This window comes from Oncorhynchus kisutch, linkage group LG4, assembly GCF_002021735.2.
Source record: "Oncorhynchus kisutch isolate 150728-3 linkage group LG4, Okis_V2, whole genome shotgun sequence".
NCBI lineage: Eukaryota > Metazoa > Chordata > Actinopteri > Salmoniformes > Salmonidae > Oncorhynchus > Oncorhynchus kisutch.
In genome coordinates, this window is record NC_034177.2 from 79,222,814 (window position 1) to 79,240,308 (window position 17,495).

The 17,495-nt window shown below is 43.2% G+C and overlaps 1 protein-coding gene across 1 annotated transcript in view; it reads left to right on the forward strand.

Annotated features, from left to right (window-relative positions):
• LOC109878940 (tau-tubulin kinase 1-like) overlaps positions 1–6,695 on the forward strand; it is a 39,404-nt gene extending 32,709 nt beyond the window's left edge. The window contains exons 14-15 of the mRNA XM_020471137.2: positions 311–2,676; positions 2,933–6,695. Coding sequence (XP_020326726.2) covers positions 311–2,676; positions 2,933–3,386 — 2,820 coding nt within the window. The 3' untranslated portion in view covers positions 3,387–6,695. The remainder of the gene's footprint in view (positions 1–310; positions 2,677–2,932) is intronic.
• Positions 6,696–17,495: the final 10,800 nt, after the last annotated feature.

The window sequence follows — 17,495 nt, forward strand, 5'->3', positions numbered from 1 at the left end:
TAGATAATACATCTGATATTTCATTATTATGTCCTACACTCTTAGAAAAAAAGGGTTCCAAAAGGGTTCTTCAGCTGTCCCCATAGGAGAGCACATTTTGGTTCCAGGTAGAACCCTTTTTGGTTCCATGTAGAACCCACTGTGAAAAGGGCTCTATCTGGAAGCAAAAAGGGTTCTCCAAGGGATTATCCCATGGGGACAGCTGAATAACACAATAACACCTTTCTTTCTAAGAGTATGGGGTTCAGGGAAAGTATTTCCTTTTCTTCGATACTTGTGTACTACAGCCTCTCTTTGTGATGTGCTGCAGGCCCTGGAGCAGATCAGCCCATACCAGGGTGGCAGTGGGGAGGACCTCAACTTCCAGAGGCCTAAACTACCCACGCTGGCCCAGCATCGCTTTCGACGGGTGGACTTCCTCTCTGCTATGCTCACCGGCGCCGCCACCCTTCCACCACTCCAAACCTCCTTTGAGGTTGATTCCAGAACATGTGTTGAGCAGGATCAGGATGGGAATGTGGATGCTGCTGAGGTCGGGGCTGGGGCTGGGGCAGTGTCCAGCGGTGATGGGAGCCCCAAGAGCAGCGAGCACAGCCAAGAGGGTGATGATGGAGCTCCCTCTACTCTCCTTGCAGACGAGCCTCCTCAGGAATACCCTCGCCGGGCCTCTTCAGGAATGGGGTTTGGTGGTGATCCGGACCTGGAGCTGGAGGAAGGCTCCAAGACCCTGGTGCTCTTTTCCCCTGGAGACGTGAGGAGGTCCCTTGCCGTGGTGGGTGATCTGCCCCCGGACGATGCCGGGAGTCACCAGGGGACGCTGGCAGCCATCACACCCCAGTGCGAGAGAGCTCTGGGACCTCTGGGAAGCCTGCTGGACGTGTCTGAGCCAGGTACTTTGTTCTCGCAGTTGAAGTCCGAGCCCAAACCGCCTTCGACGGCCATCTCCGCCATCCTGGTCAATGTGGCGCCCAATGTTGTTACTCCCACCAGCACCTCCCCTCCTTTCACCAAAGTAGAGCGGACATTCGTACACATTGCCGAGACTACCCACCATAATGTGATGAGCTCCTCAGGGACTCTGCAGCTCAGGCTGCTGCTCCCTGGGCTGGTTGAGGAGCCCACAGACGAACAGGAGAACCACTCGGAGGAAGAGAAAGAGCAGGATGTCTTAGATGGAGAGAAAGAGAGGAGCAGGGAGAGCAGATCCGATGTGGACCGTTCAGACTTTGAGAAGGAGAGGGAAAGTGGATCTGAGGGCGAGGTTCCAAACAGAGACAGTGAAGAGGGGAGGGAGAGTGGATCTGAGGGCAAGGTTCCAAACAGAGACAGTGAAGAGGGGAGGGAGAGTGGATCTGAGGGCAATGTTCCAAACGGAGACAGTGAAGAGGGGAGGGAGAGTGGATCTGAGGGCAAGGTTCCAAACAGAGACAGTGAAGAGGGGAGGGAGAGTGGATCTGAGGGCAAGGTTCCAAACAGAGACAGTGAAGAGGGGAGGGAGAGTGGATCTGAGGGCAAGGATCCAAACAGAGACAGTGAAGAGGGGAGGGAGAGTGGATCTGAGGGCAAGGTTCCAAACAGAGACAGTGAAGAGGGGAGGGAGAGTGGATCTGAGGGCAAGGTTCCAAACAGAGACAGTGAAGAGGGGAGGGAGAGTGGATCTGAAGGGGAGTTCCAAAAGACATACGACGTACAGAGGAGGGAGAGTGGATCAGAAAGCAATGTCTTTGAGAAAGACGAGGAAGGGGACGAAGTGAGCAGGTTTGAGGAGGAGGAAGAGGAGAAGAGAGAGAGTAGGTCAAAGGAGGAAGATCCCGAGAGAGAAATCCCAGGTTCCCCAGAGAGAGACAACAGGACTAAGGAGGAGGAAAAGGATGTTGCAAAGAAAGAGGTTGAGGAGTTAATCCCCCCAGAAAAAGAGATGGAAGAAGAGCCAGAACTTGGGGACGAAGCCCAGCCAGCGATCCAGTCAAACCTCTCCTCTCCCATTCTTCGTGGCCAAGAAGAATCTGAAGCCCAGGATATCCTGGCCATTTCAATAGAAACCAAGTTAGAGTCTGAAACAGAGGACACCCCTATTGTCGTTTCGCCTGAGATGGAGCCTGCCCAAGACGTGATGTTAGCAGAGAAGGAGAGCCAGATCCATCTCGAACAAAACAATGAGGTTTCTCCACAGGAGGAACCCAAGGACCCTGGTGATCCAGAAAAATTGGCAGAGGCCAGCAAACAGACCAGGCCTCAGAAAATTAGCCGAATCCCGGTTCTCTCTCGGTCTGAGGAGGACACCAGCTCGGACCAGGACCAGTCGGCGGCGTCCCAGTCATTCAAGTCTCGTCAGAGGGCCAAGCGACCTCACCTAGCCCGGCTGGTCATGGAAAGGAGGCAAGGTCGCATGCTAAGACTGGCTTCTGTTTCCTCTGCGTCCTCTGCGGATGATGGCTGTAAAGTTCCAGCAGAGATCCAGTCAGAGGAAGACACCCATGATGAGGACAACTATCTGCCCAGGAAGGAGAGGGGAATTTGGGGGGAGAGGAGTGAGGGGCGTCAAAGGAGCAGAATACCCCGTCCTGTCACGGCTGTTAAGCTACAGGGATCCTCTGTTACACCATTTCATGCTGTCTCCCAAACTGGCCCCAGTGCTAATCTCCACAAACCCCAACTTTCAACTATATATGCTAGGTAGGTTAAATTAAAAGCGTATTTGACAGGAAACACATGTTCTTATCAATTCCCGATCTCTAGGGGCTCACGCAAAGGCTGCCTTTTATCCACTCTGTTGTTCACCCAGCCCTTTGAATAGTATTCTGAATGGATAATAATATTATGTGAAAACCTCCAGATTATGATCTTTAAGCATAATTCTAGAACATAATTCAGAATTCAAAGCATCATTCTACATATATGACTATCTCTGTATTGTATCTCTGTGTTTCAGGCATCAATCTCACAAAACTAGGACCCCAAGAATAAATGTTCCACTGCACCAGAGGTCCCAGACTCTGCAGTCCCGACCCGGACCCGGGACCAACTCCTCCTTATTCTCCACCCCCCAGACCCCCCTGCGTGGGGTCATCTCCCGAACCCCTCTCTCTGCATGCCCCTCCCCCCGTAGCCTCAGCACCTCCCCCTGTTGCTACTCCACTTCCCGGACCGACAGCCCCTCCCCTCAGCGCCCACGCCGGGGGGCTGCAGTTACAGAAGTCCGGAGGCAGCTCATATCCGTGCGGGCGCAGACTGCACTTCCTCTAAAACCCAGACCGCCTCAAACCGATGATTCCTCAGCCCCTGGGACGCCCAGGAGGCGAGGCAAACTTTACCCGTTGTCATCTACATCCATACCCACCAAGGGGAAGTCAGATGCTTCTGAGAGCAAGACAACCACCAGATAATATAGCCTAGCTTAGTGTATCAGGGCTATCTATCCACCAGACCACCCACAATGCACTTCACACACCCCTTTATCTACTGTATGTCAGAGTAACTCCACGACCTCAAACGTGTTTGTGCAAAAACACTATGTTTCAACTCTCAGCTTAAGATAACAAAGAGGGGTCTGCTTCTAATCACAGTTAAGGCCAAGAACAAAACCAGTAATAGAGAGCACCAGGCAGCGGTGAGACCCCCAATGCCACAGACTAGGGAAGTTGGTGTGACCCCCAATGCCACAGACTAGGGAAGTTGGTGTGACCGCCAATGCCACAGACTAGGGAAGTGGGTGTGACCCCCAACGCCACAGACTAGGGAAGTGGGTGAGACACCCAATGCCACAGACTAGGGAAGTGGGTGAGACACCCAATGCCACAGACTAGGGAAGTTGGTGTGACCCCCAATGCCACAGACTAGGGAAGTTGGTGTGACCCCCAATGCCACAGACTAGGGAAGTGGGTGTGACCCCCAATGCCACAGACTAGGGAAGTGGGTGAGACACCCAATGCCACAGACTAGGGAAGTGGGTGTGACCCCCAATGCCACAGAATAGGGAAGTGGGTGTGACCCCCAATGCCACAGACTAGGGAAGTTGGTGTGACCCCCAATGCCACAGACTAGGGAAGTGGGTGTGACCCCCAATGCCACAGACTAGGGAAGTGGGTGTGACCCCCAATGCCACAGACTAGGGAAGTAGGTGTGACCCCCAATGCCACAGACTAGGGAAGTGGGTGTGACCCCCCAATGCCACAGACTAGGGAAGTGGGTGTGACCCCCAATGCCACAGACTAGGGAAGTGGGTGTGACCCCCAATGCCACAGACTAGGGAAGTGGGTGTTTGTTACCTCCTCCTGCAGCTGAGGCCTCCCTGCACCTGTCTGGGAACTTGTTCCTTAGCAGGGTTCGAATTACACATTGACTCTTGGGGCTCTGCACGATGATGGTGCCCAATGTCCATATCGATTGTGGGGTGCCTGATTTGTTATGTGGTTCCACTAGCCTCCCCTAGCCCCCCTGTGATTCTGACTCAGTACAGCAGCCCTCGTATGCCTTAATAAGACCTGTTCTAAGACCAGTTCTTGTCTACTCCTCCCATCACTAACGCTTCCAGGGAAGAAAAAAAACTGCAACAGCAGAGCAGCAGCCTCCTCTGTTCTCACTTACTAGTTTGCTTAAAGAAGTGCTTTAAATTAAAATGATTACGTGGGATATGAAAATAATATATAGCTAAATTATAGGATGAACGTTATTTAGGTCAGACCACGGATAGTAGTTTAGGTAACACTTGACGTTCCTTCTTATGAAGAGTTCTGAACTGTTATATTGCGTTATAAGCGTTCATAGCACCTTATAGAAGTCATGGAGCATTATGAAACTACAATAAAGCAATAAGGTACCAGAGACTGTTATATAATATGAATATCTCTCTCATGCCTTATTACTTGATTGTCAAGTTTCACAATGCTCAATGACTGCATCTATGAGATTCTATTAAGGTTTTAAAAGCATTATAACACTTTCCAAGGTGCTTTGAGTAAAGTTACCGTCATGTAGATAATAATCAGGGACTGGTAAATCTGCATTTTGGAATGAAAACCTGTGCCACGATATAGTAGTATACAGTCTCATAAAGCCCTATGAAGGTGTTCATAAGACAATATCACACTTCACCAGGAGCTGCTTCAAGTGCTGCTAAATGTTTCATGCAGTAGGCCAATATCTCTGTTTAAACTAAGGGTGACGCTTTAAATTAAGGTACCTTTATTGTAAAGTGTTACCAAAATAAGTGTCATTATTCCTCTGTCTTTTTCATTGAGATAGAAAAGGATTTTGAGGTAATCGAAATGAATGCATAAAGTCGATGTACTTGTGGCTTTGTAATGGTCAGCATGTGTTCTTGTCTACGTTCTTGAAACGGTTCACCCAGATATGATCATGAGTGGCTTTTATTTTGGAGGAGTTAATTAGATGTACCTACAGAGTCCCAAATGGCTCTTTATTCCCAATTTAGTGCACTACTTTTGACCAGAGCCCATAGGGAGTAGGTTGCCATTTGAGGCTCATATTAAATCAGAAGCACATTTAAAGATAGATACTGTGGAATGTGTCCAAATTAACATGATTTCTGTTATTGTTGTATTAGGGACTGTACTTTATTTATAATGAGGGATACCTGGAGGAAATCAGACCTCTCTGAAAAGAAAATGGATGGCCCTCCCTTCAGTAAAAAATATTGCACACTTGAAAAAACACTAGTGACCTTCCCCTATACCCAAAATAATAATTCAAACAAAGTGGATAGCAGACAACATGCCTAATGTTTACCCTCACTCGTAGGACAGATAGCCTTAGATATGCAGTTTTAGAAACTGTAAGCATTACATGAAACCGTTTCGTAAGCATTACATGGCTAAGTAGCAAGGGCGGTGGGCCAGAAGGTTGTGGATTCGCAGACCACTGTGGACAAGAGTAGTGGTGAAAAGCTCTGCTTTATAATAAAAGCACTGCATGAATCTATCATCTTATTTGCAGTTCTGAGAAAAAAATAGCCTTTTATCAACTCAGAAGCAGAATTTCGTCTAATACCTCAACAGTGCATGACAACGAATGAGCGCATGCTGCAGCACAGGAGACGTTTTGATTTCTATACGCTATTGTTAAAAAAAGAGGATCGTCTTCAGTTTGGAACAGTTTGGAACAGTGCTAAAGTTGTCTATCAACTGTAAACATGTAGAACAACCGAACCAGTTATGACTGAGTATCTGATCATCAATGAATTAGAGAAAAATGCATTTGTTTTTTAACACAGCAGCCGCAGATCTTCAGGTAGGCCTATATGCACTTGCAACTTTATTCAATTGTGAAACTATCATTTTCTAATTCATTCTATTGTATTCTGTTACATTCCTGTTACAAAATAGACATGCATAGCTCACCGCATGATCCTCAAACCAAAGACGGGCCAAACTCATGTTTCTAAAAGTCAATTCAAAGGCACTGTAGAATGACAGTGTAGCCCAATTAGGAATTTTTCGTTTCATTGATATTTCATTCTAAGTAATTATTTTAAACAGCCTTAATGAAAAATGTATAGGCATGTTGTTAAAGTGCTGTTGTTGATGTGCTGTTGAAATGCTGTCCACTCCTGCCTGCCTGTAGCTTGTCACAAATCCTTCACAATGTATTTCTTAAATAGCAGACTAGACCCTTATACAGAAACCCAGGCTAAAACCCCAAACAGCAAGCAATGCAGATGTAAAAGCACGGTAGCTAGGAAAAACTCCTTATAAAGACTGGAACCTATGAAGAAACCTAGAGAGGAATCAGGCTCTGAGGGGTGGTCAGTCCTCTACTGGCCGTGCCAGGTGGAGATTATAAGAGTACATGGCCATTAAGGCCAGATCGTTCTTCAAGATTCTCAAACATCCATAGATGACCAACAGGGTCAAATAATAATCACAGTGTTTATAGAGGTTGCAACAGGTCAGCACCTCAGGGGTAAATGTCAGTTTGCTTTTCATAACTGAGCATTCAGAGGTTGAGACAGCAGGTGTGGTATAGAGAGAAGGGGAAGGAGAGAGAGTGCGAGGGAGCATGTCCAGTGAACGGGTCAGGATTCCATAGCCGCAGGCAGATCAGCAATAATTGAGCAGTAGCATGACCAGGTGGACTTGGGAGGGAGAACAGCCAAGAGTTGTCAGGCCAAGTAGTCCTGAGTCATGGTCCAAGGGCTCAGGTCCTCCTGGAGGGGAGAGAGAGAGCAAGTGAGAGATTGGAGAATTAGAGGGCGCATACTTAAGATGACACAGGACATCAGATAAGACATGATAATTACACCAAATAGGACAGACTGACCCTAGCCCCCTGGCACATAGACTATTGCGGCATAGATACCGGAGACTGACACAGGGGGGGGTCGGGGGACACTGTGGCCGCGTCCAACGATACCCCCGAACAGGGTCAACTAGGCAGGATATAACCCCACCTATTTTGCCAAAGCACAGCCCCCACACCACCACAGGGATATCAACAGACCACCAACATACTACCCTGAGACAATGTGGATCTCCCCTACCGCACAATCCCGAGGGGGTGCAAAACCGGACAGGAAGATCACGTCAATCACTCAACCCACTCAAGTCGAGTATAGTGGGAATAAAGCCTGGCACGACCTGATGCACCCCTCCTAGGGACGGGATGGGAGAGCACTAACAAGCCAGTAGCTCAGCCCCCATAATAAGGACAGAGGCAGAGAAACCCAGTGGAGAGAGGGGAGCCAGCTAGTCAGAGACAACATGGGTGGTTCGTCACTCCAGAGCCTTGCCGTTCACCGTCACACCCCTCTGCCAGAATACACTTAATCATAGGGCCTACTGAAGAGATGAGTCTTCAGTAAAGACTTAAAGGTCAAGACCGATTCTGCTTCTCTCACATGGATCGGCAGACCATTCCATAAAAATGGAGTTCTATAGGGGAACGCCCTCGCTAGCTGCTTAATTAAAAACACTAGGAACAATGAGGAGGCCTGCATCTTGTGACCGTAGCGTACGTGTAGGTATGTACGGCAGGACCAAATCAGAGAGATAGGTAGGAGCAAGTCCATGTAATGCTTTGTAGGTTAGGTTTTATTTGAGGCAACTGTACAACCATCAAGATTAATTGTCAGATTCAACAGAAGATTTATTTGTTTCTTGGGACCTAGAACAAGCATCTCTCTTTTGTCAGAGTTTATAAGTAAAACATTTGCCACCATTCACTTCCTTATGTCTGAAACACAGGCTTCCAGGGTAGGCAGTTTTGGGGCTTCACCATGTTTCATCAAAATGTACAGCTGTGTTGTCTGCATAGCAGTGAAAGTTGACATTGTGTTTCCGAATTACATCCAAAAGAGATAGAATCTATTGTGAAAAAAATAGTGGTCCTAAAACAGACCTTGAGGAACACCCAAACTTAATTTTGATTTTTCAGAGGACAAACCATCCACAGAGACAGAATGATATATTTTCGACAGATAAGATCTAAACCACACATAAACGTCTGTGTAAACCACTTATGGTTTCCAAACTCTCCAAAAGCATGTGGTGATCGATGGTGTCAAAAGCGGCACAAATGTCTAGGAGCACGAGGACAGACGCAGAGCTTTAGTCTGACACCATTAAAATGTAATTTACCACCTTCACCATCGCGGTCTCTGTACTACGATTGGGTCTAAGACCACACTGGAGCATTTAGTTTACATTATTTGTCATCAGGAAAGCAGTGAGTTGCTGAGCAACAGCTTTTTAAATAACAATTTCAGAGGAATGGGAGATTCGATATTGGCAGATTTTTTTTATCTCTCTCAAGGCTTTTTAAGGAGCGGCTTTATTACTGCCACTTTTAGTGAGTTTGGTACACATCCAGAGTATAGGTAGCCGTTTATTATGTTCAACATAGGACGGCCAAGCACAGGAAGTAGCTCTTACAGTAGTTTAGAGCTGGAAGATTTAGAGGCCATGACTATTATTGTGTCTAGAGATACACGATTAAAAAACTTCTCCTAAGATTCGAGGTCCTGGGAGTTCTGTGCAGACCCAGGACAATTGAGTTTTGTAGAAATAAATACGCATAGTCTTGAATTTGCTCTCTAATGATCATGATCTTTTCATTGAAGAAGTTCATGAATTCATCACTGCCTTTGCAGGATGTGTGGGGATATGGTCACTAGTGTAACCAGAAGGAGAGGCCTCATGTAACGCAGTAAATTCATCAGGTTTGAGCCATGTTTCATCAAGCCAATCACATCAATCACAAGCCCTATCTCAAATATGAAGACCTACCTCCTGTCAAACAGGAAGGCCTAGCTCGTATTTCTTGAATATGAAGACATAGTCTTCAACACAAAACGCTCTTGTTGTTAGTAGCCTAAAGTCAAATTAAAATGAAGACCGTTTAAATGAATTAAAGCCTTCTCAAATATCTGTGGCTGGTGCTTCATAGTAATGTTGGTTGTGTAAATTACTAGAATCTGGCTTATTGTGAGGTCAATAAGTCTGAGAAATATATTCATTATGGGCAGCGAAACATATCGTTTTTATTCAAATCAATTAAAGCAGTAGCAAGCTTACCACCGGTCTTCCTTTTCATCGCCACGTTTTCCCTCTCAAACTGAACAGGACATGAACAGGCCCAGTCCGAACGCACAGGAATTGTAAAAAATAAAATAAAAATGTCAACATCATTTTCAAAAGAAGCCATTCACTCATCTCCTGAAGTGCCAACGTATACAGCACAGTCATTGGTTAGGCAGCACAAAAGGGTTTACATCAGCAAGAGCAGGGCAGGCCGGGGCTCATGATTGGGAGAGCCTATCCATTGAAGTGTATAATGCTGTGTAGCCTAGTTTTATATACACCATCCCAGCAGCGCAAAAACACGGGAAGTACATTTTCTTGGAAATATAACTTTGCCCTGTGCTTCTCCGAGTATGCTCTTCATATAACCTAGGCCTATAGCCTATAGAATATGGATCATTTGATTGAGACCACACTAGGAGCACTTAATATTGCACACCCTGCAGATAATCAGGGATGAGGGACAGCATCGGGCACACATTGAGATGTAATAAGCAACTACTTCTCAAACTCTTGAGCAATATGACATTTAATCGAACCTGGATTAGATACAAAAAAAATACTCAACCCCCCCCTGACTAAAAATGAAATAGCATGGCCCTACCCCATTTTTCTCCGGTCCCAGTTCTGAACATCTTGAAAAGTCCTTCACAGTTTATACACATGAGGAAGTAGTTCTAGTTATATAGTTTCATAGAATGTTGACTTCAGGTGTAAATCATCAATCATTCCCATTTACGACATTTTGCTAAAACATTTGACCAGTTACAAAATCCTATGATTCTGAACATACCGTGTACCTACTTACATATTAAAAACATCACTGTAGAATTTGATTTATTTTGCACTTTAAATGTCACTATGTTTCTTTGTCTTTTCTCAGTATGTTATTCTGTGCTTCACGTATAATGTGTTACCCTTTTATCTTACAGGAATCATAATTTCTCTCATCAAATGACAAGGATAATACAACTTACAATACAACGAAACATCTACTCTAGTACAATACGTTTTCAAATCCAGTTATTTTGCTTCATACAATACACCAACAACTTTCTGATGTCACCCCAAAATGTCTTGAACAATTTAGTGAGACATGCACTCAGGTAGAGCTGCTATGTGATGCCAATCATTCACAGTTTAATATGAAGCAATTTCATTGGCTCACACTAATAAAAGTTTGCTTTTAATTGGGCCATCTATTTTACTTTTTTACCAATCAGCATTTCTAAGAAATTTGGCATGCCTTGAAATATACTTGCTTCTGGTGTTCCATAATAGTTTATTGTACATAATATAGTTACTTCTTGAGACAAAAGGTAATCTTTATTTTTATTTGATAAATCAAAGAACTGTTGAGAAAAAAATTGTAATTGCATTTGTTTTGTTAACTTTATTTTTCAGAAGTATCAAATTGTTGGATGAGACCTCCTCAAGCTCTAATAATGCTGCTGCATTCAAACTAACAAAAATGTGTTAAATATCTGTGTGTAATTTGACATGATTGAAAAGATTGTTTGGTGAGAGAGATGGAACTTAATATGGAATGGAATCAGGAAGAAAAAACTTGCAGCGATGACAAACTACAGCATTCATAACTAAATGCTAACCAATCAAGGCTATTACAAACTACATGTACCTACATTTTTAAGAATGTCAAGATAAAGTATCCAATCTAAAGCATTGACTGTTGTACATGTACTTTATCAATGAATACATAATGTGATGTTAGGAAGAGGGAGAAAGATAGTATTCTGTTATGGGTACATTCAATATGTTTTCTGTTCCCCTTCTCTGTGGACTATCGATCTGCCCAATCCAGGATGAACTTTGCATGAATGTGTTTCATGAATTAAATCATTATCCAATTAACTGCTTATTATATGAACTAGCTTGCTGACAAGTTGCCATTTGATCACTGATGATCGACAATAAAGACCTGCTTCATTCATGTTGGTATTGACCATTGACTTGGTTTGAATATTTATCTTTGTTTAGCTCACCAACATGAGACCATCCATGTTGAATTTTTGCATTATGTTGACATATACAATTCATATTGGTTTTCCAAGCTGGTGGAAGCAAAATAGCCCTGTAACAGCAAAGCTTCCCCACAATATTTTACAGTAGGTATGAGGTTCTTTTCTGCATATGTATCCTTCTTTCTCGGGCCAAAGTGCTCTATTTGACCATAGCGCCTGTTCCAATCCAAGTGCCAATGCCGTTTAGCAAACTCCAGGCATTTACATTTGTTGGTTGCTCTCAATGAAAGTGTCTTTCTGGCAACCGCTACTAAGAGCCTATTGGCAAAGGAGATGGCGTCAAATTGTAGATTTGGAAACTTGGTGACCTGAAGATGTGACCAAGTTCTGTAATTCTCCAGCTGTGGCCCTTGGACATTTCTTTGCCTCCAGAACCATCTTCCTCACTGTGCGTGGGGAAAAGATACACATGCATTCAAAATCAGGCAAGATTACCACTGTTCCAGTACCCATTACCTGATTTATGAAGGTCAATAACCATTTGTGAGTTCTTTGCTTTTTCCTATGCGTGTTACTTCATTTTTCTACCCCAGTAAAACAGGAAGCCATGGAAGACCAAAACGCATTCCTTAAGATAAGAATAATTTAAACAAGTAGAATGTTAATGCAGATTTTATTTTGTTTGTTTATATTTATAATAATCTTTAGGGGTGCCAATAATTTTACCCCTATTTCTTTGAGAGAGAAATAGCATTACTTGTTAAACAAAATCCATTTTTCTGAACAATTGCTCAGTAGGTCAGTATTTGTATTATTTATTTTATGCTGTCTTTTTTACTCATCTTTGTCAAGGGTGACGTTCATTTTGGACCTGATTGTACATCGATATTCCATGATTTTGATTTGATTGCACAAGATTAAATTAAAAGCGTGACCAGTGTGCCCCAATGCCCTTCCTTGCTTTCATGCCTCACTTCTCTTTCGGGGCAAAGTGAGTTGGCACATTAGTCTCCTCAGTTACCCATTTCCAAAGGATTAAAGATTAAAATAGCAAACCCAGAGACACTTGTACAAAGTCTACAGTACAGAACAAATGTATTACAGATTTATACAACGGGTGGGTCTAATCCTGAATGCTGATTGGTTAAAAGTCTATTCCACAAGTTACCACCAGCTAAATCTATGACGTTAATTAAATTCCTATTTTTACTCTGTTCCATCTGACTGTGCAATCGACTGTCTCATCATCCCAGCCAGGTATTTATAAACTTGATCTCCACTATAAAAAGCATCTAGACATTATCTCACATTTCTTTTAGACTAACGTTTAGTTTTCAATGGGAGATTTGTATAAACCATGCTGTCTTATCTCTCTGACATTTGCAACATTGTTTCAATATTCAAACTCGATGTCCAACTGTCCCATAGTAATGAATGTGTAGGGGCATAGTTATTATGGATATATACAAAGAAATGTAAATTGAAAAAAGGTCATACGAAATTAAGTGCAGCTAGTTTGCAGTCTTTCCAGCTTCAGTTCAAAGTTATTGACTGGGTCGCGTCTATAGATACAGAACAAAAAGAACAAACGACTGGGTCACATCCATAGATACAGAACAAAAAGAACAAGCGACAGGATCGCGTCTCTAGCAACCCTAGACTTGTGTATGGACTATATCTTGTGGAAGGAGTTGGTTGGTCACATATGTAATATTTAAGTGGTAATGTCCTTGAAGCCGGGGGTTTGTTGGATATATTGGCACAATTTGCTGGCCCTCGATGAACACTTGTACCAATATATCCAACAAACACCGGCTTCTCGGGCATTACCAGTTAAATATTACATATGTGACCGACCGGCTCGATTCGGTCTTATGTAGCAAAATTTGAAATAGTTTTTTTTACATTGGCTAAAAGGAGAGATTCAGAGCTAGAATATTGTATATATGGCAGAGTAATTCTGCTTTCAAAGTTGATAAACTTGTAACCACATTTTTGAGAAAATGGCCCTTGAATGATTTAGTGAACCTACTGAGCTCTTCTTTGTCTACACCATCCTTCACACCCCCTTAAGCCTTAGCCCTACCCATCTCTTTAAGGATTCACATGTGAGGCCATATACTAAACAACCAAAGATTTCAAGACTGTTTTTTTTTTAACTAGGCAAGTCAGTTAAGAACAAATTCTTATTTACAATGACAGCCTAGGAACAGTGGGTTAACTGCCTTGTTCAGGGGCAAAACAACAGATTTTTTACTTTGTCAGCTCAGAGATTCGATCTAGAAACCTTTCAGTTACTGGCCCAACGCTCTAACCACTTGGCTACCTGCTGCCCCGTTTATACTACGGCTATCGACAGTTGTCGCAGTGACATCATGAACATTCTATTGTCGTCCGACATCAAACTTATCGTTGTCATTATGAAAAAGTATAATCACAAAAACTACAGGCTGCATGACATCAGCAGCCTGGTGGTCCAAAATAGCATAACTAGTGTATTTTAACACCAATAAACCCATCTGTTTGGAAATTAATTTAATATAATGTTAATCTAACAAACCAGGTAACTAAAAGCTACTTTCTAAACAATGTTTTGGTTCTTTTCTAGCTTGTTAGCTAGCTAATGTTAAGTTAGCTGGCTAGCCAGTTCAAATAATGACCATATCATATAGCTGGCAATGTCTTCATTTGTCTTCATTATTACAGAAAAATAAACTCACAACAAGATCATTGTTTACAAGTTAATGGCGAGCCAATTACAGAAAATAGCTTACGTTTGTGAGTGTGACAAAATAAAAGCAGAGCATTCTAGCAGAGAACTTTTGAACTTGGACACTGTCTCGTTGGCCTAACGTTATGTCCTAATTTGACTTTGGTGCCAGGTCATGTTCTTCACATTACCGTCTCTGGTAAACACATACTATATCAACTAAAATCTAAGTTTATCTGTCACATGCACAGGATACAGAAGGTGTAGTGAAATGGTTACTTACATAGTGGAGTCTTTTGTTTAGACATGTAGCTAGCTAGCTAAACAATGAACCATAATCCCAACTCATAACATTACTACCCAGCACAAATCTGCAGGTAGCTAACCAGCCAGGTTCAATGTTAGCTACCTAGCTTACATTAGCCTATAACTAGCAATGGTCTACAGTAGACCACTGGCCCACAGTAGACCACTGGCCCACAGACCACTGGCCCACAGTAGACCACTGGCCCATGGTCTACAGTAGCCCACGGGCCCTGGTCTACAGCAGTCCACTAGCCCACGGGCCCTGGTCTACAGCAGTCCACTAGCCCACGGGCCCTGGTCTACAGCAGTCCACTAGCCCACGGGCCCTGGTCTACAGCAGTCCACTAGCCCACGGGCCCTGGTCTACAGTAGTCCACTAGCCCACGGGCCCTGGTCTACAGTAGTCCACTAGCCCACGGGCCCTGGTCTACAGTAGTCCACTAGCCCACGGGCTCTGGTCTACAGTAGTCCACTAGCCCACGGGCCCTGGTCTACAGTAGTCCACTAGACCACGGGCCCTGGTCTACAGTAGTACAAATAATATTACTACACAGATCATACGCTTAACGTTAGCTAGCTAGCTGACTACGCTTTAACTTGAAATGAAAATCACTTTCTGACTAAATTCGAAACGTATAATATCTGAAAATGTAGCTAGCTAGACTATCTTACCCATATACATGGAAGGATGCTTCTCCCTCTCTGTCACAGATGCCATAGTTGCCCTTAGTTTGAAGACATTTTCAGATATATGTTTTGAATTTAGTAATCCGTAGACAGGTGTTTTATACAACAGCCTTCTGTGTCTTCCCTTTTTGACTCCCTCTGCATATTTGCAATCAAACGCCAGAATTTTCTCCATCTCCTTAGCTATCATACTCTAATTCCACCGGGCATTCCACTGATTTCAAAACTCGGTCCTCCAGAAAGTGGAGAACAACACTTTTGCAGTTCTACTAAGTGATATCTTTCAAAAATTCCGCGTTAGAAAGGATTACCTACACATACTAACCAGCTCATATTATTGACAGAGGCATGCTATATCACTGACCAATCCAAACTCATCTCTCAGCATGTCCAGCCCATCCATTATCTCAGCCAGTCATGGCTAGCAGGAAGGTTCCTGACTTTTTCTGTGACTAAACCAACTCGTAATTTAACAATTCTATTTGTATTTGCAGATGGCACACACGTTTGTTATTAAGGCACATGAAAGTTCACGTTCCAGAAGGCATTTCTGACAACAAAAAAACACATTTTGATACAAATATTTTTTAAATGCCTCTCCTGTGAAGTAGTGACGTACGACATTTGCCTACTTTCCTGAAACAAGTCACATATATGTCAACTTGTTGTTCTGTCATACAAACTGGTTGTCTTGAGTGGTTCTATAATAAGACTTGGGTCCGGATTCTATCAAATCTTGCTTAGGAATGTTTACTGTATGTACAGTACATGGCAGTGGGTAGATTTGGGGTGGGGGGGGTACAGGGGTGGGGGGGGTACAGGTTTTTTTCTGTTTTTTTCTTAGGGGGTGTAGCAGCACCCTCAGCACCCCTACTCCCGGAGGCTACGTGTATGTAGTATTACTGCCTACACAACTAGCCTACATCTGCAGAAATACACAGCCTTGAAAACCGTTGTGCTGCTTTGTTGCCATGTGTGTCTTCAGCTCTGTTCTAAGGAAACATGATTATTATTATTTGTTGTTGTTATTGTTGTTGGACAAAGGAGAATGTAAAATGCCAGGAAATCTGCTCAAGGTGATTTTAATTTAAAAAATCTGAGAAACATGTGTGATCTTATCCAAATGTAATAAAAGTTTTAAATTATTATGTTTTTGCGAAATACTAATTATGTTTGTGCTACTTGCAGTACATTTGCAGTCTACAAATGATTTATAATTATGTTGTGAAAACAATTCGGCCAGCTGCTGAATGTAGTTTGGGCCCCCTGCCCTAAGAGGTACTAATGAAGAGCTTAGGGCTGTAACCATGGTGTTCAAGTGGCCATCAACTTCTTTTTTATCTATTTTGGAACTGCTGTCCAAGCAATAAATCCAATCCTTGGCAGTGCTTCAGATGATTAATAAAATAGCTCGTTCTAAAGTAATGCACACATCCATCCAAACATTTTATTTGAAGTACAGGAGAGTGTGCAGCTGTTTCATTTAGAACTCAAGAATACAGGACCCTTTTACTCTTCTAAAGACAAGTTCTCTTTTGAAGACAAACATGTAATTTGTGTGTGTCCTTGGCTGTGGAACATAAGCAGCATTGATCCAATCCCATAGTCCATGAGCATGTCAAGCGAAATTCACTGAATAAAGCAAACAGTAAACTACTGTTGACCAAATAATGAGGTCAGACTTGTAAAGGAGTGAGGATACAACTCAAGGAATCTCGGACAGTTCTTCCAGGTTCAACCTCTTTAATGATGCATCAACTGAAGGATTCAAATGAACACCATACCAAGAGTTTTACATCTCTTATACTGTATTATTTCAACGTACATTAACATGTACTCTACATTCTCATTGTTTAGCACAGAACCACATCCATTCTCAATGGTAAATATGGAAACCTCAGTTCAGTTAGACGATTACTTCAGTGTCTGTAGGTCTTGACGTGCAATTTTTTTAAATTGTCAAACATATTCAATGGAAACGAAAACAGCCTTGATAAATTGGCCCATAGCTTCCTGAGAAGAGCAGAGTTAACATACACACAGTGCTTGAGATCAAACATACTTTTATCTGATGCGTACTACAGATTCATATTTGTGTGTTAATATATCGATGTCACTTGTTAAATAAACTTCAATCAGTGTAGATGAAGCAGGGTAGACTGGTTAAAGAAGGATTTTTAAGCCTTGGGACAAGAGACATGGATTGTGTATATGTGCTATTCAGACGGTGAAGGGTCAAGACAAAAGATTTAAGTGCCTTTGAACGGGGTATGG